Source organism: Lycorma delicatula, chromosome 9, assembly GCF_047948215.1.
Source record: "Lycorma delicatula isolate Av1 chromosome 9, ASM4794821v1, whole genome shotgun sequence".
Lineage (NCBI taxonomy): Eukaryota > Metazoa > Arthropoda > Insecta > Hemiptera > Fulgoridae > Lycorma > Lycorma delicatula.
The window spans coordinates 54,818,429-54,842,340 of NC_134463.1; the positions used below are offsets into that span (position 1 = coordinate 54,818,429).

Genomic DNA, 23,912 nt, shown 5'->3' on the forward strand with positions numbered 1-23,912 from the left:
GGCCTAGGTAATACAGTAAACTGTATCCTCTTATAATCTAATGGTTGTGAAACAACTATCATCTCAGGGAAAGTAGCATCATGGAAATGAAAACTGAAAACAATCAAAAGTCATGTTAAAAAAAAGCAGAAGGTTGATTTTAAAAAATGCAATCATAATCACTTGTCTATGGTAGCATAATATTAAGAAAATGATTATTCTTATAATAATTTCATACCAAACCCTTTACAGTAAGTAATATTTACCCCTAGAAATGAAAAATAATTTATAATAATTATTACAGTTTATAAAACAAAAAAAATAAAAATAAATACAAGAAATGGAAACTGACACTTATACTGTGAAAGGCAAGTTTGACAGCTTTCAAAGGTAAAAAGGTGAACACGATGTTTTAATACTTTTAATCTAATTCCCAAGATGACTAAGTTGTTGGCCTAACATGAATTTGGATTTTCACAGTAAAAAACTGTCAACGCCTCTCTATCAATAAGTTATAAATATGACAAAAAATCTATTGACTTAATTAATTTATTGTTAAATATGTTAAGTTCACTATTAATTTTTTATTTATGTTAGTTGACTATTTGTAAACTAAAACTATAACTCGAAATTAGGTATTTAGATTTATAAAATAAGTTTATTCATTTCAAAATTTTAGTATTAAAATCATTATAAAGTGAAATAAAACAAAATATTTATGAAATTTTAAGAGATGTTTATTATATTTTATAATTTCACAAAGCTACAAACATTTTTAGAACGTATTTTATTTTTAATACCAGTCATTACATTAATAGTAACCTAATGCATATCTTTAATCCTCTTATTTCCATGGAGTAAAGCCGCTTAACAAAGTACTTTACGTACTTTTTCATGTACTGAGAATTAGTTGATATCTGTTCAACAAATTTAAAATTATATCTTATTTGACTAGTAAAACTGGGAAAATTCTCAATCCATATATAATTTTTTTAACATAGTTTTTAAGTATTACTAAGTTTGACATATTTTTATGTTCAAATCTATGTTATGATCAAATGTAGTTATTTGATCATTTTTTTTTTTTATTTTGTAAGAAACTTCCTCTGATGATTCTATAAGTTTCTTTCACATACCAATATGTGCAGATTTTTTTAACATGACTAAAAAGATTTTACAAGGTCAAAAAGAAGATTTGAAAATATTTTTGTATTTGTCATCATTACTTAGTACTGTATTGTTTCAATAGCCTGATGTAATTTTAATATACAACAAATATATTTAAACATAAAACTTCAGGAAAATTAATTTATGAGTAAAGTTAGGAGAAATAATAAATATTTCTATATTAAAGAAAAGGTTAGGTCATACTTTATAGTAGTCAATTTACATCATATCTCTGTATTATTTTCTGGTTTTTATCATGATGCAGGTTTTTACCTACTTTTTTACTTGAAATTAAACTACTACAATTCAAATAACCTTTAAGTTTTGACTTTTTAAGGTTAGCTGTCAAATTAAGGCTTAATATGCTTTTTTAAAACAATTGTTTAATTTGATACTTCAAATGTTTTTAATTTAAAGAAATCCAACAGCACTAATTTTTTTATTGCATGTTTTAAAATTGGCTTTATTTATTGCTGATCTCCATAGCAGTGCAATTTCATCTGGAGGCAGGTTAAAGTTTTAGTTAGGCATTGGATTTCTTACATGTTACTGTATTCATTATCAACCATCAAGAGCTGTTAAAGGATGCTAGTCCATTGTTAAAGTGGTAAAAGTAAATAAATAATTTTTATAAGTTATATATAAGTTTATATTTTATTCACCATGATAAACTTTGTATTGGAAAGAACTTATATATATTATTAGTATCTATTATGACCACATAGGATCACCTTACTCAGTCCATTATCAAAGTCTCGTCTCGTCTCTTCAATGGGACTGTTGGGGCCTTGCAATCATCTTGCTTTTTCACATATTTCAATCTTTGTCCCCTTGTTAATGTTGAAAGCATATTTTTGTTCTTGATTTTCTTGTTTCATTTTATTTTATCTGTGGTGTCTTCTGGTGAAAGGCCAATTTTCTTCAGATCCTCTCTTATTTCTCTGATCCCTCTGCATCCTGTCTTGGTGTTTTTTGAGTCGAGATTGTACTGTACTTGCTGTTTCAGAAGTCTTGAATCTTGCATCCTTATGATATGTCCAAAGAATCCTAGTCTCCTCTTTCACATGTTATCAGTGATGGGTTCTAATTATTTGTACAGAACTTAATTGGGCACAATCCACCACTGCCTGTCTTTCTGGTACTTTTTATTGATGCAGGTTCTTCCAATTCTTCTCTTGAATTTCAGGAGTCTGTCTGTCTTTGATTATTTGTTCAGATAAAAGAGTGTTTCTGCTGCGTAAGTGGCTTCTGGTTATATAACTGTGTTGCATTTATTATATTATTTTTGCAATTATGGATAGGCATTTTTTATTGTAAGTATACCAGGTTAATAACTGAGCTTTAGCTATAGTTTGTTTCTTCTTATTTGGAACGAGGTTTTATCGTTTTGGTTGTTTGTTATTATTTCTCTGAGGTATTTAAACTGGGTTAGCATTTTGATTTTATTACCATTTATGTTTACTTCTTTTAATCATGTTGGTTTTTGGGACATAATTTCTGTCTTTTCAAATGATATTTTGTGGCCAATTTTATTTGCAATGTTTTGAAGTTCTAATATATGTGATTTAGTTTCATCGATGTTGTTTGCTAGCAGTGTCAAATCATCAACATAACCAAGATAACTTGTTTTGATTTTTTGGTTTATTTTTATTTTTGGAGGAAATTTTTGGGCCATTCCCTCATTATCATTTCTAGACCATAGTTGAATAATAGCAATGAGAGCCATCACCTTGGAGCAGTCCTGTTCTGATCCCAAATGGTTCTTAGAGCTCATCTCTGAATTTTACCTTTGACTTTGTATTTCTGAGAGTCAGTTTTATCATGTTTATTACTTTGGTATGTAGTCCAATGTGTCTCAGGATTTTTAGTAGGGATTCTCTGTGGATGTAGTCATAAGATTTCTTGAATTCTACAGATATTATCACCACGGCTCTGTTTCTTTTCCTGCTGTAATCCATTATTAGCTTGAGACACAATAGACTTTTCTCATGGGTAATCTTGTTTTAAGGTTTAATTTAAATAACATAATTACATTTATTATTTTGTTATTCAACATTTTAGCCAATAAAAATAAATCTATTATTATAATACTTAATTAATTTAGTTGATTAGCTCTGGTTTCATTAAGTTGTGAATTTTATTCTGGGGCTGGTGGTCCGGACAGCTCCACCAGGGTATGAAACCTCCCTGGAATTTTCTTAGTTCTTTCTCATGTCATGAACCGATCCAAAAGAAAAAGACTCATTCATCACTCATCCTTCTGATAATTCATTCATGTAATACTTAAAATATTAAAAATATTAATATTAAAGTTGATATAACAGCATATATAGATTAGATAATGCAATGAAGAGATTGAAAATAATGATATTTTCAAGGCACTAGTAAAAATTGCAGTGTATCTTCTTCTCACTAATGTTTTTAAGCAACTTAGTATCACACTTGATGTATGCAAAATGCTAGTAATTATTAATGCTAACTTTTATCTTTTTAAAGTTAATAAAGGGGGAAAATTATTAAAATTATATAATTTATTTTATATTATTATATAATTTTCTCTAGTTGTATAAAAATAAACAAGTAATTACAATGAATAAATACAGAAATAATAGTAATAACTTTAAGCATCAGGTATAGATATAAATGATTATTAAAGATTTCTAGGTAATGATTGTTTTTTCTATTTTTTAGTACTTAACGTTAATCTTTTTAAGTATGAGTCAAGGACATAAACATCGAGATAATGTATGAATACAGTTCAACAAGGTCACTATTTAGTGTTTGTTTTTTCTACATCTTTAAAATACCAATGATTTCTTCAGATAAAGAATATTGACAATGAAGTTACCAATCCGATTTGTGTTATTTTGGTTTAAGATCTTACAATAAAAAAATTTAAAAAAAAAGAATAGAGAAAAATTATGCATACTATATTCATAACAAATTTTAACCAGTATTATTCCAAAAAAAATGAACATTTTGTTTAATTTACTTAACCCTGGCATTTTTATTATAAAATAAATAGACTATACTTTTAGACTATTTGTCTATCTTCTATTAAAAAGATAATAATTTACAATCACTGTAGCTCAGCTGTTAAAATGTCTAAATAAATATCATGTCCTACATTTGATTTCCAATCAGTCTAAGAATTTTTTCATTTATTATTTTATATTTATCAGGTTAATTTAAAATTGTTGTCCAAATTACTTGAGAGGAGTTTGAAGATCTATATATGAGTAGTAGTACCTTAGTCATAAAAGAACAAATACTTTACAAACTAAAAATTAATATTAATTTATAATTAATATACAGAAGTCAAGTAAAATATTATTTTTTTTTAAATTAGTATGTTCTGAAAATTATAATCTCACCCTAATCTAACTAATTTAAACATTAAAAAAAAAGCAATGCTAATTTAAGCATTTATGTGTGCACCCTGTCATAAAACAGAGTAATAATATCTAAAATAAATCTAATCTAAAATAATTTATTATATTACCAAAATAATTTTCTGATTTGTGATTCTGAAATTATTATAAAAAACATACCGTAAAAATACAAACTTGCCTCATATTATTAAAAATTTTACTTTCAGTATTAAGTAAGTAAAATGATTTCAGGGAAATATTTATTATCAATTTTTTGCAAAGAAGAATCAAATACTGGTTTGCTTGAACTGTTGGCTAGAGAGTAATAGATTAAAAATAAATAATAAGAAAACAAAAGTGCTTCATTATAAGTATTCATATAATAAAATGATTTATTCGTATAAAAGACATCCAGAGGGAAAGGTATATATATTCTGAAGAAAGTAAAATAATTAGGCATTCTCTAGATATGCACTTGTAAATTTTCCAGTACCGAAATGTTTGATTTTTCTATTATAGCAAACTGCATGCTACATTATGTAGTCCACAGCTATAGATGCCTGGTTACATGACATGTTATGAAAAATGCATATTAATTTGATGTTTACATTGATAAGAAGCAAAACCTATCTTTTTTATGAATTAACTTTTTACACTTTTTTATCACCATCTGCCTATAGATGTCCAAAAGTAAGGGCCATTTACATGCAAAGTAATTTTTATAATTTATATCAATGTTGTTCATCACAGACTATTTAAGGAAGTGATAATATTTTTTATTAAAAAATATGACAATAATGTATAAAATAAAATTTAGGCCAGCTTCAAAAAAAAAATTTACAAGAAAGGATGATTTTTATTTCCCGCAAAAACCAGTACTGGAATTGCATTTGGGCACCAATGCACCAGTAGCATTTTTTTTTTTTTTTTTGTAAAGAGTTGCACTAGGTTGAATAACTAATCTACTATTGTAGGAAATTCTTTTCTGTAATGTATTTAGTTAAGAAACAAGCTGAAATAATTCCATATTGATATATTAAGTTTGTATTGCAGTAATTCTGAAATTTATTTAAGATACAGGTCCCAGATTGGGGAAGCATAACTAAAGAAAAAAACAACAGAAAAATCTATATAAAAACAACAAAAAAATTTGTATTAAAAAAAGTATTATGAAAATGCCTAAGAGAGTCTAGAGAATAAGGAGTGTTTTTTTTAAGAAACTTAAAATATTTACTTAACCTTACCTTAAACTTTTATGTACAATAACATTATTTATATGAAACATTATATGCAATCAAATACAAAGTGGTCAATAATTGTTTACATCTGTGGTTCTGTTGGTAAAAATGCTGTTTTCATGCACAGATGCAATGTTTCCAATTTATCACCTTTGCATAAATCTTTGGTATAAGTCAAGTATACTATTACAACTGTAATGTTATCCATAGCTGTTTGCTTTCTTGCTCTGCTTTTGCATTAAAGAACAACAGCATTTGCAAATTTGTTTTATATAATCTCAAAGTGTATCAGGGGCTGAGATCTACTGAAAACTTTTACCGCAATACAGGAACAGTGTTTTACTATAATGGAGTGTGTACAACAAGATTGAGAGAAATCAAAAATGTTTTCACAATGAAGGAGTCAAATACCTATCTACATTTACAACTGACCAACAACACTGAGTGCACATGTGTCAATGTTTCAAAACATAAAGTCCATAAAAACAAAAAATCAACTTTTATTATTAAAAACAAAACAGAACACAACTTAACAGAAAAATTTAATTAATTTGTAAAAAAAGTAAATTGAAAATATTTTATTTTTTCAGTAGTCTAAATATATGGTACTATAAACAGCTGTTTTTAATTTTTTTTTCAAATTCATAACATTTTTCTGTTGTTTTGTTCTGCTTTGTTTTTCATAATAAAGGTTGTTTTTTTTTTTTGTTTTACAGACTTTATTACAGTTCACAATAAAATCAGTTTTTCCAGAATAAAATTCTCTAGAAGATTTACTGTAAAATTTACTTATTTATTAGTCATTTAACAAAGTTACTGTACTTCAAACCTGAAAAACCGTGTTTTTCATCACCAAATTTTTCTGTTTTACGTTGGATATTATGAAAATACGGGAAATTCATCTCTGGAATCTGTTTTATTCAATATTTCAGTTAACAAAAAAAAAAAACAAATCAACAAGTTTACCCCTTATATAATGTCTTAAAAATTTCAGTATTACCTTATTTCATCGGGAAACTGAATCCGAGCGAAATTTTTCGTTAGCCATAACTGGATAAAAAAGCGTTTTTGGACTATATTTTTATGAAATTTTTCCTTATTTGAAGAGCTTGAATATAAAATTATTTCCATTTAATTTGAATCACTTTGTATGTAGATTAATTTAAATAAATCATTAATAAGCTTTTACGAGTTAAGAAAATTGAAAATTTTACAAATAATAAAAATTTGGAATGTCATTAAATTTTAAATTTATTAAAAATGTTATATTTTATTATTTATAAAACTTGGTATCAGTTATTTATTAATAAGTTAATTGTAATAATTAGTTGTTATTAAAATTTAATTAATTAAAATATTATGTTATTGAACAAATGAATCATTAAGCTTATAAATATTTTAATTTCTAAGAAATATTTTTCACCTTTTTATCATCCACTTGTGTTATTTATTACACTTACACATTATAATAAAAATAATATTATTTTAATTTTATTTTACAAATAAAATTTATTTTTTAATGAATTTTTCAAACTATTTTTATTCCCTTTAATAATTTAAATGGGTTTAAATAGATAATTTTATTTTCTTTACATCCATTTAAATTATTAAAGTGAATAAATTATTTTACTTTCCCGTCTAGATAGCGCTATAGCAGAGCAATAGCTCTAGAAGGAAAAGTATTGTAATCGGTTCAATTTAAGCATATGCGGTTTTCACCGGAACTTGACGTTTTGACACCTAAGGAACCCAAAAAACCGGGTAGAAATTTTCCGGAAGTTAATGTTCGTATGTAGACGTAATCGGTTGGCCTCTAATCACCTTATATCTCCAAAACTACTGGCCCGATTTTGACCAAACTTTGTCAGATTACGTCTATAAATGGGGCATTGATGCCATTAAATTTTCAACTTAAAAGGTAAAGAAGGTAAGGCTGTAAAGCAAGGTCATCCTCAGTATTTCAAGATTTCGCCTAATTAAGGTCATATATTTATTAGGCACATTTGTTGACAATTAAAAAATAACGTTATTTGCTTTTTTTTGAAAAATCGCAATCCCACGCCAAAAAATGTTCTAAACTACTGCTATGTTGTAAAGTCACAGGTGAGCGGTAGAATTAAATAAATGAATAATATTTAAAATGTAGAAGAGTAACTCGGTCTAGCTGGGTCTCGAACTCGATCGCCCAGTTGACTCGGAACTTGGTGCGTTAAACCTCGCAGCAACACCAGCTGCCGACCGTACAGGAGAAATCTGTTCTATGTATCTCGTAAGTTGTGAAATTACATTAGTTAGACCCGATTGTTGCCGCTAGTACTGCCACACCAGCGCGAATTAAATATGATATGCGCGCTTTGGTTAAAACCATTGAATTAAATAAACGAAACCATATGTTTTTTTACATTAAGTTGTGTGTATGTGTGTGTGTGTGTAATGTCTGTGCACTATAAACAGACCACAGTTGTGATCCTACAATTGTGTTGTCAGCTTTTATATTATTAACTTTAATTTCAAAAAATAAATCACAAAATACAATTAAAATATTATTATTATTATTATAAAAATGTGCAAGCATAATACGCAAGTGGATAAAAACGAGAATAAAATATTTCATAAGACACCTGTATATCTATATATACGCGTATATAAAATAACATTAAGTGAGTCACTCATAATCAATTCGAACCTGGGAAATTCGACCCTGAAAGGGGTGTAGAAAGGAAAAATACTTTTGAACAATGATTGTAAATCCCCCCCCCCCCCCCCGATTATATCCGACTATACTAAACGAGATTAGATTTGGGCTTGCAAATCTTCAGAAAAATATTTAAAAACTGTATTAGGTTTTTTTAATTTCGATTTATTGGGTGCGACGTATACGTTAAATTAATTATTTTTATGAATAACGTATAAACTAAATATATAAAAATTTACAGAACTAAGATTATAAAATATTTATAAAGTTTTCTTTAATAATATTGTTTTGACACTAGATTCTTTCATACATAAAATTATATATTATAAATTACTGTAATATGATCTCAACACAACAAAAAGGGAGCACTGGGTTGTAAAATTTACCCTTGTATAACTTGTTATATATATTCATTCACGTGCATTTTCTCATACTGCCTATTCCAAACTTGATATACAAACATAGATAAAAAAAATAAATAACATAGACTTGGGAAAAAACATCTTTTTATTTATGATAATAGTTCTCAAACTAATTGTCTTCAGAACACACTTTACGTACCAAGAATCACTTCTCGTTTTTCAATATTATAAACAAAGAAAAATTAATGTTTTTACTTTTTGTGAGAACCTTCATTTTTAAAATAAATTTTTAAAAAAAAGAGAGAATCATTTTATCGAATATACATAATCACTGCTTGTTCGTGAGAATATAGATCACATTTAATTGCAAGGATATTAATATAATAATGTATTTATTCTGATCAGAATATAATAACATATTACACATATCAAGAATGGTTAATTACGTTTAATACTATCAAGCAGTGATAAATATATATGTAGAGTCTTGTTAAAATACAAAGCTCTTAAAAAAATATTGTTGCCTTTCTTGAGAGCCGATATTTTTAAATGGCCGCCAAATTGAAACCGAGCATCGGAAAGAAAAAATATTTAAGAAACCAATAAAGCTTTGTTTTCACGTAAATAATAATTAAAATAATTAATTATTTATTTAAATAATAATTAATTACACTTATTAGAAATACATATCTAATAATTATTAGACTTAAACAATATTAATAAATTAATTTTAATCTGTCTTATAATTAATCAAAATTAAATATAATTACAAAAAATTTAATTATTTGTATTAAAAAATTCTACCGAAGCGTTCAAATTAAATTACCAGGAAAACAGGCGGAAAATACGGTACTTTTTAAGAATTTATTATAATTCCTAAATATTTTCTTCTAATAAATTGAAATCCCACGAAAAACGAGTAAAAAAATTTTGCATGAGAAGGACGGTAGTGGAAAGTAGAACAAATTATAACAAAGAAAAAACTTAATTTTTTTCATAAAATGGTAAGCCCACCGGGCTGGTCTAGTGGTTAACTCGTCATCACAATTAGTTGTATAACAGCTGATTTTCGAAGTCGAAGGTTCTAGTACTGGTAAAACTTTTTATATACAGATATAAATACTAGAAGATGAATACCGGTGTACTTTGGTGGTTGGCAATCAATTAACAAACATAAAGAATGGTCGGCCTGAGTCTGTACAAGACTAAACCTCATTTATATGTCATACATTATCATCCTCATCTCATTAAGCCTTGGGAGGGGGGGGGGGGTTGCTTATAGATTGCAACGAACACATTAGGGGGAAAATATATTACGTAAAATGTAATACTTCAAAAAGAATTATTTTCTTTCTTCTCGAAATATGGAATATTTAATTTGAAAAAGTATTGTTAGTAATACTGGTTAATGGCGGCTCGTAGTTAAAATTAGTAGGTGTGCTGCTCCAAGAAATCTTTTTCTGGGCCTTTTCAAGGCCATGGTTAATTTTTTTGTAAAATAAAAGAATCTAAAAAAAATTTAATAAAATAGAATAGCTGGAAGCAGGATAATAATTTAACTCTACACTTTGTCACATTCAGGAACACAGTACACGATTTTTAAGCACATTTGCTATCAATCAAAGAGCCCTTGCTTTCCGACATCTTCTGATCACTACTGAAAAACCAATTAAACCGCTTTCATATTCCTTCCACCAACTAAACTAGAAAAGAGAACGAACAAGAAACGTTCCATACACACGAGGAATAAAAAAATTACCTTCCACCAGCAAGCCAGGATCGGCACTGCGGGAGCGACAGTGCTCTCTTTCCTCGCAGCCTCGCGTACAGCTTCCTATGTGCGCATGCGCACAACAGCCAAACACCACGCCGCTGGAACTGTAAAGCGCACAGTTCCATACACAATTTTTGTATCTTTTTCATAAACTGGGGGATGGATACTGACATTAAGCTTAAGGATTATATACGAGTATTGCACAAGTATACGAGTAAAGAAAGGATTAAAGAAAAAAGAATTCATTATATTAAATGTTATCGATAATATCAAGTGAAAATAGGGGGTCCTGCACTTCTGCAGTACCTATACGCGAGCCGCCACTGATCATAGTGCAAGATCAGGACTATGAGTTGGATGCGGCAACAACTTCCGACCCGACTTTTGAATAGCTTCCCGTGTCTTTTGAGCGGTATGTGGGTGGGCATTATTATGCAGAATAATTACGCCTTTCGAGAGAGAACATTTACTCTTTAATGAGAATATCACTTTAATTTCTAGCATAACACAATATTATTCACTGTTAATTGTACGTTTTTTCTTCAAAATAATTGCAATAAATTGGGCCTATATAATCTTAAAACATCGTTAACATTAGTTAGCGGCTGATACGTAGATTTGAATTCCTAGCGGGTGAACTCGGTCGGAGTTTTTCATTCTACATTATGACGGTTTAGATTCCCGCTCAAAATGATAAATTCAAGTTTCATCACAAGATATTATGCGATCTAAAGAGTATTACTTGAACACGTTTCGCGGTAATTCAGCTTAATATGGACTAACGGAATGACGATTGCCGATCCATACGTCATTCAAAATTTCAGTAGTTTTCCAAATTTTTATTCGTCCTTCCTTGTAAATAGGATAATTAATATAATTTTTCTATGTCAAACTTCTACCGGTCTTCTGTTACAATGAAAATCAGTAACATTTGATCTCTGAGATTTAAACTCACCGATCCATTTATAAAGATTTGCACGATTCATACACTTTTATCAAAATTTTTTCAAATTCGTGAGTTAATTTCGACCGGTTTTACTACTTCAGAAAATTAAAATCTTATCACGGTACGCTGTTCTTGCATCATAGACGTTTCAAGCATGCCTACATTTTTAAATAAAGAAAAGATGTTACAATATTGGAAATTCTTTTCGAACAGCTGATATTTTCTGACAACTTGAACTAAAGACAGTTTATTCCAATAGAATGGTTTCAGTTTATTCTAATTAATAATATTTCTGCTGTTACGATTTTTATGTTTAATTATTTCGAACGACACTCGTATATATGACAGTCATACATCTGTTTATATAAATTTTCATCGAAATAAATACCGATTTCGTATTTATTTCGATGAAAATTTAAAATATATAAACAATAACTTGATATCAGAAGTACGGTATCAATCAATAAAATCTTGAAATGTGTCCTTGAAACCGAAAGTATGTCTTGAAGATAAAATAAAATTTACAAATAAAAGTAATAAATATTACAAAATAATAGCAATACACCACAAAATAGTGTGTTTACTCAAGGTATAAACAAGTAGGTTAACAACGTCGTAATAGAAATTATAGAAGCGAACGGAATATAACAGCCACACGTCAGTGGAGGTCAGACAGTAGGTCTGAATACGTTTTAATTAAAAATTTGTACAGGCAAAAGAAAATACACTCTTTTGAAAAAATAAAATACTAAAATAACTACGTCGAAAAATAGATGACATCACACAAATCAAATCTTCTAATTCTACTTTTGCCATTTTTACAATTAAATTATCTTTTATATAAGCTGTGTTTTTACAGTTCTCACATGCGTAGATAATTCTTTCCCATATTAACCTTGATGGAATCTAAGAGTCTGATTTATGTTCAGTTTGGTTTAATCTATGATTTTTGTAAGATAAATCTGTATGCTAAGGAATTTTTTATCAGTAGAACCTTCACATGATGCAAAGGAATATCTGTGGATTTTTACGTTGACCCAAATATCAAAAGTTACATTTATTGAAGCTAGATCATATAAAGTAAAAATATAATACAGGCCTGCTCCTTTCAATTCAGAAGCATTGATTGATGGATAAAAGAAATAGAATTAAAGTATAACATACTTCTGAGTAATGATCATCAAAGAGCTGGATTTATTGCCAGAGGGTATTGCATTATTACCGGACTGAACTAGTAAATTATTTTAAGGAATTCTGAAAGTGATTTTTTTTTATTTATTCTCTGCAATTCACTATCGTAAAAATATATTGTAATCATCTTAAAAACTTTCGTTAATGTATGTATGTCGGGTACAATATAATAATGATTATACAGTGCGTTTCAAAATGAATATCGGGTTTTTAAAGTTACGTATTATTTAGTAAGTTTTAATTAAATAGATAAATTATACATAAAATTAAAGAGGAACTCAAACAGTTTTTCGTAAAAGTGTTTACAATATGAGGACCATTTCTCACAATGGTCGATATCCAGCCGATAGGACAGTTCATCCCTTATTTTAATCAGCAAGTCAGGAGTAATTGATGCAACAGCTGCTTCAATCTTGTGTCTCAAATCGGGTAGGTCAACTAGTAACGGCGGCACATACAGTTGATCCTTTATAAACCCCCAAAGAAAAAAATCCCACAGGGTCAGATCGGGCGAACGTGAAGGCCACGGTAAACAAGCCCTATCATCTGGTCTCTAGCGACCGATCCAGCAGTCGAGAGAATTTCATTCATGTACAGTGTTATGCCAGTAAACCCACCGGGTTGGTCTAGTGGTTAACGCGTCTTCCCAAATCAGCTGATTTGGAAAGTCGAGAGTTACAGCGTTCAAGTCCTAGTAAAGCCAGTTGTTTTTACACGGATTTGAATACTAGATCGTGGATACCGGTGTTCTTTGGTGGCTGGGTTTCAATTAACCACACATCTCAGGAATGGGCGAACTGAGAATGTACAAGTCTACACTTCATTTACACTCATACATATCATCCTCATTCATCCTCTGAAGAATTATCTAAACGGTAGTTACCGGAGGCTAAACAGGGAAGAAAAAAAAGTGTTATGCCAGTAAGAAGGTGCACCACCTTGTTGCCAAATAAAGTTCTGGAAATCGTATTGCAGTTGAGAAAAGAGCCATAGTTGTAGCATATCAAGATAGTTCATTACAGATACACTTGTTTCCGTAAAAAAGAACGGCTTATAAACTTGCCGTCGGGATACGGTAAAAAAAAATTGAAAAAATTCAATTTTGCGGAGTCTCGAACAACCCCAAATAGATAAATGATCTAACGTGTTCCAAGGTGAACTATTCGCGAAAAAAGAATTCCTTTCCAAAAATATAAAACTGAGATATTACAAGACAACAATATTTCCAGAGCTCTATATGATGCAGAGAGTTAAAAAACTTTTTCCAAAAAAGAAATCAACAAAATAGAAAATACTTTTAAGAAAAATACACGGTTCAAAATATGAAAACAATATTTATAAATTAAGAAAAAGAGAGGAAATTTATAAATATTTTGAAAAAATAAAACAAGCAATGAGGAAAAGAAAATTAAAATTTTACGGACAATATATAAAATGAATGAGGACAAATAACTAGAAAAATGTTTAATCTTTTTGAAAAAAGAAAAACAAAAATAAGCTGTTAGAAAAACAGAAAATAATTTTAAAATATTCAATATTTCAAAAAGCAGAACTCTGATCGTTCTGAAAAACGACAGATGAATCTGAATATCTAGGAGAGTAGAAGAAAAATAAAGATCGTAAATGGAGTGAAAAAATGAAAAGAAATTTGAATGAAAGGATGAAGAATTCTTAGAAAATAAAAAGGTATGGCCTATGTAAAAATGATCATTAATGGTTAGAACGAAATAAGAGAATACTGCTTTCTTAAATGTTGATTCTAATGTGTTTTAGGATTATGATACTTACTATAGTCTATGAAAAAACTAAAGGCCGGTCCTCCCAACAAGCTACCTCTACTTGCCTCCTATAACCCGGCATGCGGAACACTTACTATTGGTTGCTACAAAAGTGATTCTTGTATGATATTTAAAAATAATTTTCGTAAATAATTATGCCACCTCAAAAAAAAATCATCAAATTATAGTCTCTAATAAATAAGCAACTCATTTCAAACATTTTATGCATTAAGTCATTGTTTCTGTTTATTTATAGCAAAACCTCGGTTTAACAAATTTGAAAGAAAAAATAAATATACTTTAAAGAAAGAAATAAATAACATCATATACATCTTGAAAAAAAAATTAGACACAAATAATTTTATTTGTAATAAATTACCAGAATATATTTCATTACTAATAGTAAAATCATAATTCGATACGATGCAAGTCATCGGAAATTGACTTTTAGAATACACTACTTTAGCTGCTGGTGTGAGAAGAAATCGCTGAGTGATGTTAAGAACAGTGGAGGAGATATCACAGCGCACTACTGACCCGCCTTCAGATATTACATAGTCGAAAAGGTGAGATGCATATTCGGAGAGTTTACGTACTACTTACTGCTGTGTACAATCACGTTCCAGTGGTACTAGTAAAATAATTGCGACTTCTAACGTGAGATTAGATTGCTGTTTTAAACATTACTGTCTGTGTGTATGGACGCAGACGCATATCATGATAGTGTTACATAACATTATATTATTTATTAGCCTTTATTTATATTAATTTCATATTAATGAATTAATTGATGGCATTTTAATTTCAATGTTTAATAATACAACATCAGTTTTGTTTCTGCTTAATTACGGGTATTTTTGTATAAATAATGGATTTTATCTTTTTCTCTGTTATTTTGTATAAGAACAATTGTTTTCTTAGTCAATGTACTTTATAACACAAGCATGATGAAAATATATTACTAAAAAAAAGTACATAAAGTATAAATTTCTTACATCAATTGGTTTAAGTAATGATTTTACGACGAAAAGAGACACGTTAGTCATAGAATTATGGGTTAAAAATTTAAAATAGGCGTGTATAAACATTACGTAATTTGTAGACGTGTTATTACTAATAAAAAGAAATATTCTCAGTTCTTTGGATTTTAAATTGCAACAGTTGTTACTTAAAAGCAGTCGTGTTAAGATGTCAATTGAACACGGAAAACCTTTTCATAGTCAAGTACGTCATACCGCGTTTAACGTTAAGTTCATAGACAAGGAAAAAATGGATTATTAGTGCCTCTTGTGAAAGCGACGGAACGTGTTAGTAGAATGCTAAACTTAAATACAGTAATCTATTTTAAACGGACAACATTTTGTCTTTAGAACGGATTGATAAGATATACTTTGTTCAGAAGGACTAAGCCCAGATTGTACTGTTCTGTATATCTCCACCTCTGTCTGTAAACAAACAAAACAACAATGCTGCGGCCTCCACGAATATAAACTTCGACTTGTATACTAGGATTTGATTTGTTTACCAAATTTAATTGATCGTGATTATTGTTTAATTTGCATATTGCATCAAAATATAAGAATATTCGTATTCAACAGATACGAATTTAATTAAATAACATTGCACAAGGACGTAGAATAGGTTGTTATTTGTACATTTCTGCACTGTTCATTTGTATTTTCATTTCGGCTGGTTAAACTACAACAGATACGTTTAATTTTAGGCCTCCGTGGCGCGAGTAGTAGCGTTTCGGCCTTTCATCCGGAGATCCCGAGTTCGAATCCCGGTCAGGCATGGCATTTTCAAACGCTAAAAAATTGTCATTTCATTTCATCCTCTGATGTAATACCTAACGGTGGTCCCAGAGGTTAAAAAAAAATATATCTTTAGTTACCATCGATTAATTTCTGAGCGTTTTATTAAAAATAATACTATGAAATTTTTTCAACATTCATATTATAAGGAACTGCGGTGACGATAATGTCATGAGATTGTCGTACGGCAATAAAATTTTACAGCGATGCAGCAACTTAAAATATCTCGCGATGATCGTTAATTAAAATATCAACGTATCTTTTTTATATAAAAGAATTTAGTGATTTTTAAAAATGTTAGGTAAAAATGTGTATGTACATGGATGAGTTTGAAAATATATTTTTACCTAACAATTTAAAAAAATCACCAAATCCTTTTACTCAAAAAATACGCAGATGATATTTTAATTATTTTTAATCAAAATACAGATAATGATATAAATATAATTTTTAGTAAAATTAATGCAATAAATCACAATATCAATTTCACAATAAATAATTAAATTAACAATAACAGTATTAATTATTTATAAATGATCATTGAAAAAAAATTAATAATAATACTTTAGAAATCGATATATATAGAAAACCAACACGACATAACACTATAATACAAGCTAATTCACCTCATCCATGGAGTTAAAAAATGGCAGCTTTTAGTTCTTTAATCTAAAGAGCAATTAAATATCTTGAGACGACAATTTAAAAATAAATTTCGAAATAAATATTATAAAGAATATAGCAGTATTAAATGGTTACAATAAAAAACTGATCAATAAGTTATACTTCAAAATTAAAAAGACTAATAAAAGACAACATAAAATTATCACATAATGGCTTAGAAAAATCTTATATAAAAATAGAATTTAACCCATTTTATAAATATTATGATAACTATATATATATAAAACCTATAATCTAAAGACAACATAAACCACCAACAATAAATAATAGATTTTATAAACAATAACGATCATACCAAAATAGCAAACTCCAAAAATATAAATATATTAGATAAACAAGGAGTCTATAGTTTGAAATGTGAAGAATGCCATTTAGAATATACAGGTATGACCAACCGTTCTTTTTTTGTTAGTGCCAAAGAGTATATTAATAATATAAAGAAAGGATACTTGGATGAATCGAATTACGCTAAACACATATTATAAAATAAATACAACTACAATCCCGATAATTTTATTAAAATATTAGATATTTCGAACGACTTTTATAAAACAACTATCCTCGAAAAATTCAATATACACTATTATAACAATAAATTAATCAATGAACAAATCAGATTCGAGGACGATAATTTATTTATACAAATAATTAATAATTATCAGGATGCCTAAACTGTCTCCCTTCAACCACTAATATTCATAACAACTGCGACCTTCTTACATAACAAACAAGATTAACTTTATACTAAGACGACCAGTTGTGATTTTAACATTTTATAAATTTACATTCTACATAATTTAATTTTAATGATCTGAAATTGAAGAATAACTTTTCCTGAGGATGGTCAAATGACAGAAAGTGCTAGAAAAGAGAACGCGGACGACTTGTTGGTAACGTTGAATTTCATTTGTTTATATATAGTGTGATTCAAAGAAACGGGACATTTTGAAAGTTGTGTTGGTAGCCGTTGGCGATTGGTACCACTTGATAAGTGGCGCCAGCCTCTCTAACCTAACCTGCCATTTAGTTGTCATGGATCCTTGGAGTGGTGCGCAACGTGCATTTGCTATCAAAGCGTTTTACAAAAACAATGACAGTGTGGAGGGAGCGCGTAGAGAATTTCGCCGTCATTTTAATCTGGAACGGCACGACCGTGTTCCATCAGCACATGCAATTAAAACATGGATATCTAATTTTGAGGAAACTGGTTCGGCAATGAAAAAGAAACCTCCAGGCCGTGAGCGAACCGTCCGTACACCACAGAATGTTCAAGCTTTACAAGATGCTGTCACACGAAGTCCACATCGGTCAATCCGTCGTCTCTCAGCATCTTTACAATTGCATAGTTCAAGTGTTCGAAGAATGTTAGTGAAGGACTTGCAATACCATCCATACAAGTTGCAGATCGTCCAGGAACTGAAACCGAACGATGCAGTTGTGCGAGCACAATTCTGTAATGTAATGCTTCAGAAGTTAAATGATAACGAAGAGTTTGTTCACGAACTGTGGATGTCAGACGAAGCGCATTTCCACCTCAGTGGATTTGTTAACAAGTAAAATTTCAGATACTGGGCACAAGAAAATCCTACGCAGCTACACCAGCGTCCGTTGCATAGCCAGAAAGTGACCGTGTGGTGTGCTATGTCATCTTACGGTGTTATAGGCCCTTATTTTTTTGAGGACAACGGTCTTGCGATTACAGTGACATAGACTCGTTACGTAGCCGTGCTTGAAACCTTTGTTGTGGAACAATAAAAGAGATTTCCACCGATTCTTAACACAGCCTGGTTTCAACAAGACGGAGCAACGTCAGATACTGCACGAATATCGATGACAGCTGTACGCCGATTGTTTGGACAACGTGTCATTTCACGAAATGGTGACATTAGATCGCTTGATCTCTCAGCTTGCGATTACTTTTTGTGGGGTCACCTTAAAAGCAAAGTGTTCCACAGTAGACCTGCTACAACGGAAGAACTGAAGATCCGAGAAGCAATTGCGGAAATTCCAGTTGAGATGTTACGTCAAACCATGAACAATTTAACGAAGAGACTTCGTGAGTGTTTACGTAGAAGAGGAGGTCACCTGCAAGATGTCATCTTTAAAAAATAAACTAAAATGTATGTATCCTAAAATGGCAACATTTGTACAATTACATGTAATAAAATTCATTTTCTAAAAAAAATTTTTCATTAACGTTATTTAATTTTTTAAATTTCCCGTTTCTTTGAATCACCTGTATAAAGATTGTGGAATTACTATAATGGAGTTCTGATTATATATCTGTATTGCTTTCTAAATACGTGTTAAAAATTGAAGCCAGTAACACTGTCGATCAGAGTCGTTGCCTTCGGGAAGTTTGTGCTATCTCAATGATAGAAAACCCGGAGATAATTGGGAAAACCGGGATAACACTGGAAATTGACAAAAATTTGTCTTGCAGGAGAAAGAATAATCGAAAACGTATTCTCATGTAACAGTGAAATTCAGCCGGATTTCTAGAAAGACAAAGAATTTCTAGAAAGATTAGAAATTTTTCTAATCGCTGTACCGTACTTGTTCCTCTGAAATTTTATCGTAATAAAACAGTACGGATGGTACATGTAATGTAATGTCTTACCTTTTTTGATATCAGTATAGTTTTGTTAAAAACAATTTTATTTATATTACGGAAATTTTGTTTTTTGAGCGGAAGAAATTATATCTTCGAGACTTACCGTACGGTTTACAAATTCATTGTAATTTGGATAAATATTACATAGTAATATTTATAACAAAAATTCATATACAAAAAATCTAAGGTATATAAAAAAAATTAATCCCAACGAAATAAAATTTTACACACTTTCGTACCTTTTATATGATGAATTGCTTTCCTGTTTAACCAGTAACGATTTATGATTTGAACTGACAGCAACTGGTAAAATTAATGCGTCTTCATTTGCTTTCTGTTCCTCAGGTATATTTATAGAATCCATTATAATAATTTTAGTATATTTACCTAGTTTAAAAAAATAAAAATTAAAAAAATACATACATACTTTCTAATTATTTCAATTCATGAAATACAAATTTTAAAAATTACGGGCAACAGATAAATATCTAATTTATTGTTTTTCTAATGTGTACGTTGCAATCTGTACAACTAGTGAGAAATAAGCAACCCTTCCCCACGGCCAAATGAGATGAGAATGATATGTATGACATGTAAATCAGGTACAGTCTAGTACAGATTCAGGTCGACCATTCCTGCGACATGTGGTTAATTGAACCCCAGCCCCCAGAGTACACCGGTATCTACTGTCTAGTATTCAGATCCGTATAAAAGCAAATAACCTTATTTTTATTTAATAAAAAGAAGTAAAAATATATGATAAGCAAACAAAAGAGACCACTACCAGAAGTTAATAAAATTATTCTGAAATGATTACATTTAAATAAAACCGACAATTAACAAAGAAAGACAAATTTAAATTTATTTCAACCCACTGTTTGTTAAATGCAGTTTTTTAATACGAACAAAATTTTAATTTTAAATAGGTCTGAACAAAATAAAAGAAAGGAAAAGCAATGATCTCTTAAGTGAAAAGAATTACTCTTGTATTTTTCTTTACAGATACAAAACCATATTAAGAAATAAATCTGGACAAAGGAAGGTCTTAAGTGAAAAGAATTACTCCTATATTTTCCATTAGATATAGAAAACCATAACATAAATGATATAACCCCAATTTTCAGAAATAAATAATTAATAACAAAATAAGTAATTTTTAAAATAATATAAATCAACTTTAAAAAGTCGAAATTATAACAAAACCAAAAATAAATAAGTTTCTAAAATGTGATTAGTACTCCGTAAATTTATATGAAAGTAATAAAATTCGCATGAATATGACAAAATTGTTAAAAAAATAAAATTTCTTTTAATACATAACTATTTTGTCAATATCACAATTCGTGTTAGTAGATATTAGATTTTTAAAGTAAGAAAAATAAACTAGTTATTTTTATTTCATAATAAGAAAATACGCCGTTATATATATATATATATATATATATATAAAGCTACTAAAACCTAATCGCTACGTAAAAACTAAGTTTTACGTAAACAAAATCCTGAGCAGGCACGTTCATTCAAGTACTCGTAGTTAAGTATAGCGTTAATTTTTTTTTTTAAATTGTCACGTAAGCATAATAATCAACAACGAAAAGTTTACATAAGCAGTGTAATGAAAGTAAATTAGATTTATTTCATTCAATAAAAAGTTAAGGAAGATTTAATCCAGTTATCTGAATAACGAAAGAAAACATATGATTTACAGAGGTCAACAAGATTTTAAAAAAAGTGTTTGAATAAATCATATTAATAATAAATTAAAGCCTGTTCTTTTCTACATTATTTCACCGAGAAGACAATTAAACAATATTTTTACAAACCGTTTCGCTTATTTAAAAAAAAATATAACATAATTATGTCTTTCAACTTACTTTGTTCATATGAGTTATTAAGCTTCATAACTTTGATAGAAGAATTTTTTACTTCCTTGTATGAAGTAAAGAAAGTATTGTGATCGCGAAAAATTTCAGTTTTCAGATTTCAACGGAAATATCCATTTTGACCATCCCTGAATCCCTTTTGACTAGTTTCGGCGTGACGTCTGTACGTATGTATGTATCTCGCATAATTCAAGAACGATTAACCGAAGGATGTTGAAATTTTGAATTTAGGACTGTTGTAACATCTAGTTGTGCACCGCCCCTTTTTGATTGCAATCGACTGGACCAATAGTGTCCAAAAAAGCCCAATATCCAAACAAATTTAAATTTTGGTCTTTTCTTAACTGCAGTAACAAGCCCTAATTGAGAGCATTTCAACGATATATCATAAGTGGTACGAGCTTTTCAACGATATATCATAAGTGGTACTTATTTTCATTGCTTTCAGAGTTATAGCCAAATGAAATTTTAATTAATGAAATACTTTGATCTTACAAGGAGAAGACACACCGGTTCGAATTCGACTTCATTTCCCTTTTTTTTAACTTTTTTTTGTAACTTTTTTTAATTTAAATACGCTGATTTATTAATAATTATTAACTTGTGATTGTAAAAAGTTTTATAATAAAAACTAATTGAAAAATAACAATAAAAAAAATGACAAAAATTCTCGAATCACTTTTCTAAAGTTATCTCTGTTTTTACACAGATCTTTAGAAATGTTTAATGTTTTCAGATCAGTTTCTATTTCTTTAAACCAATTGATATTTGTTACTTAATTTATGTAGAAATTAAATATTTGACTTATCAATCTTTGGTTGTTCATTTCGGGTAAAACTGTTTCATAAAACTGTAATCTTTTTCAGATTAAGTCCCCTATTTTTTATGAATATTTATAATTTCTTTTTCACTTCTTTCTATTTGTAAATTCCATCTTCATAATTTGGTTCATAAATTTTCTTAAATTTTTTTTCTACTTTTGTTTTCTTTTTCTGAAAAAACTGCGGACATTCTGTCCCATACAGTGCTTCGTCTACAATTTTACAGTGCCTCAATTTCGATTTATATGACTGGAAATTTTTATAGTAAATGTTCTACGTGAGATGATAGGTAATTTCAATTTTTCATACTCTATTCTTCATCCCATTTTTTTCAGTTAAATTCCCTGTTGTGATTTCTCCCAAATATTTAAATTTGTTAACTCTACTAATTTTTTTGTTGTTGAAAACTTTTAAGGGTTCTGTTATCTTTGTCGTTGGAAAACCAGTTATTTTGTTTATAAAAATTTGAAGACTAATTTTACTTGCATATTCGCTTAGTTATTTTGAATTTTGATTTTAGCCTCGTTTATATCTCTTGCGAAAATTTCAACATCGCCTGCGAAGGCCAGAATGTTTGTATTTATGAATTTAGTTTTAATGCACACTTATATGTTTTTGTGTACATTTAACTTTTTAAGTTCTTACAACTTTCTCAAGAGCATAATTAAACAGGATTAAGTCAGTCCATCTCCATCCCTTACTCCTGTTTTAATTTCGAATGGTTCTGAAAGTTTCTCTAAGAATTTCACTTTTTGATTTTGTGTCTGTTAATATTTCTTTTATAATGCTTATTATTATCTTGGGATCTGTTTTAAACTTAAAAATTATAAAACAGTTAAAAAAAAGAAATATCAGAGACAAATAATGAGACATTCTTAGAGATTTTGATCCTTCAGTAATACTTCAGGGAAATGGTAGTCGTAGACCTAAAAGTCATTGAAATTTCTGACTGAAAAATCTGAAAAAGAAGTTTAAAAAAACTTTAATAAGCATGGTGGAGGTGGAATTCGACTGCCTTCTTCCTGCTTACGAGACCTTTATAGTATATTTTCCCCCTCCACTGTAATATTAGCAGTATCAGCGTTACTTCATGAACTCAGGCGTTACTACTGCGCGTCTATGTGTTTATACTTTTTAAACTCTGCAGATTAACGCTGCAACTATAGACCTATTTCGTAGTGCATTTAATAAAATTAGATGAGCAATTGCACACTACATTGGATATTACATGTGCAATATAAAACTGACATGTGGATTGCCAACATCCAGTAACAGATCAGACACAAAGAAAAAAAAAATACATATTTGTAAGGAAAATGGAAAATAATAATTATATCTAAACACATACGTTTAAATTATTCTAATCTGCTTTGTCAGAATTGTTTGAGTAATCTGAGTAGAAGGGTTTCACTGAGTTGGATCTTTTTAAGCTAATTTTACGCTTTTGTTTGGGATTGCCTAAAATAACAAGAGGATATTATTATTATTATTTTTTAATATAGTTTTATAGTGTTTTGTAAATATTAAATATTTTTTAATTAAAAACGTTATATTAACTCGTAAATCATACAGAAGCTCCGCAAAAAATATTGGCT

The 23,912-nt window shown here is 29.1% G+C and overlaps 1 protein-coding gene across 2 annotated transcripts in view; it reads right to left on the minus strand.

Annotated features, from left to right (window-relative positions):
* The window catches only part of LOC142330467 (G protein-activated inward rectifier potassium channel 3-like), a 111,764-nt gene that overhangs the window by 42,372 nt on the left and 45,480 nt on the right, over positions 1-23,912 (minus strand). Inside the window, exon 2 of one of the 2 annotated variants that reach the window (XM_075375711.1) lies at positions 19,853-20,000. The exons of the other annotated variant lie outside the window; for it this stretch is intronic. Within the exon in view, the coding sequence (XP_075231826.1) occupies positions 19,853-20,000 (148 nt within the window). The remainder of the gene's footprint in view (positions 1-19,852; positions 20,001-23,912) is intronic. 2 annotated transcript variants of the gene reach the window in all.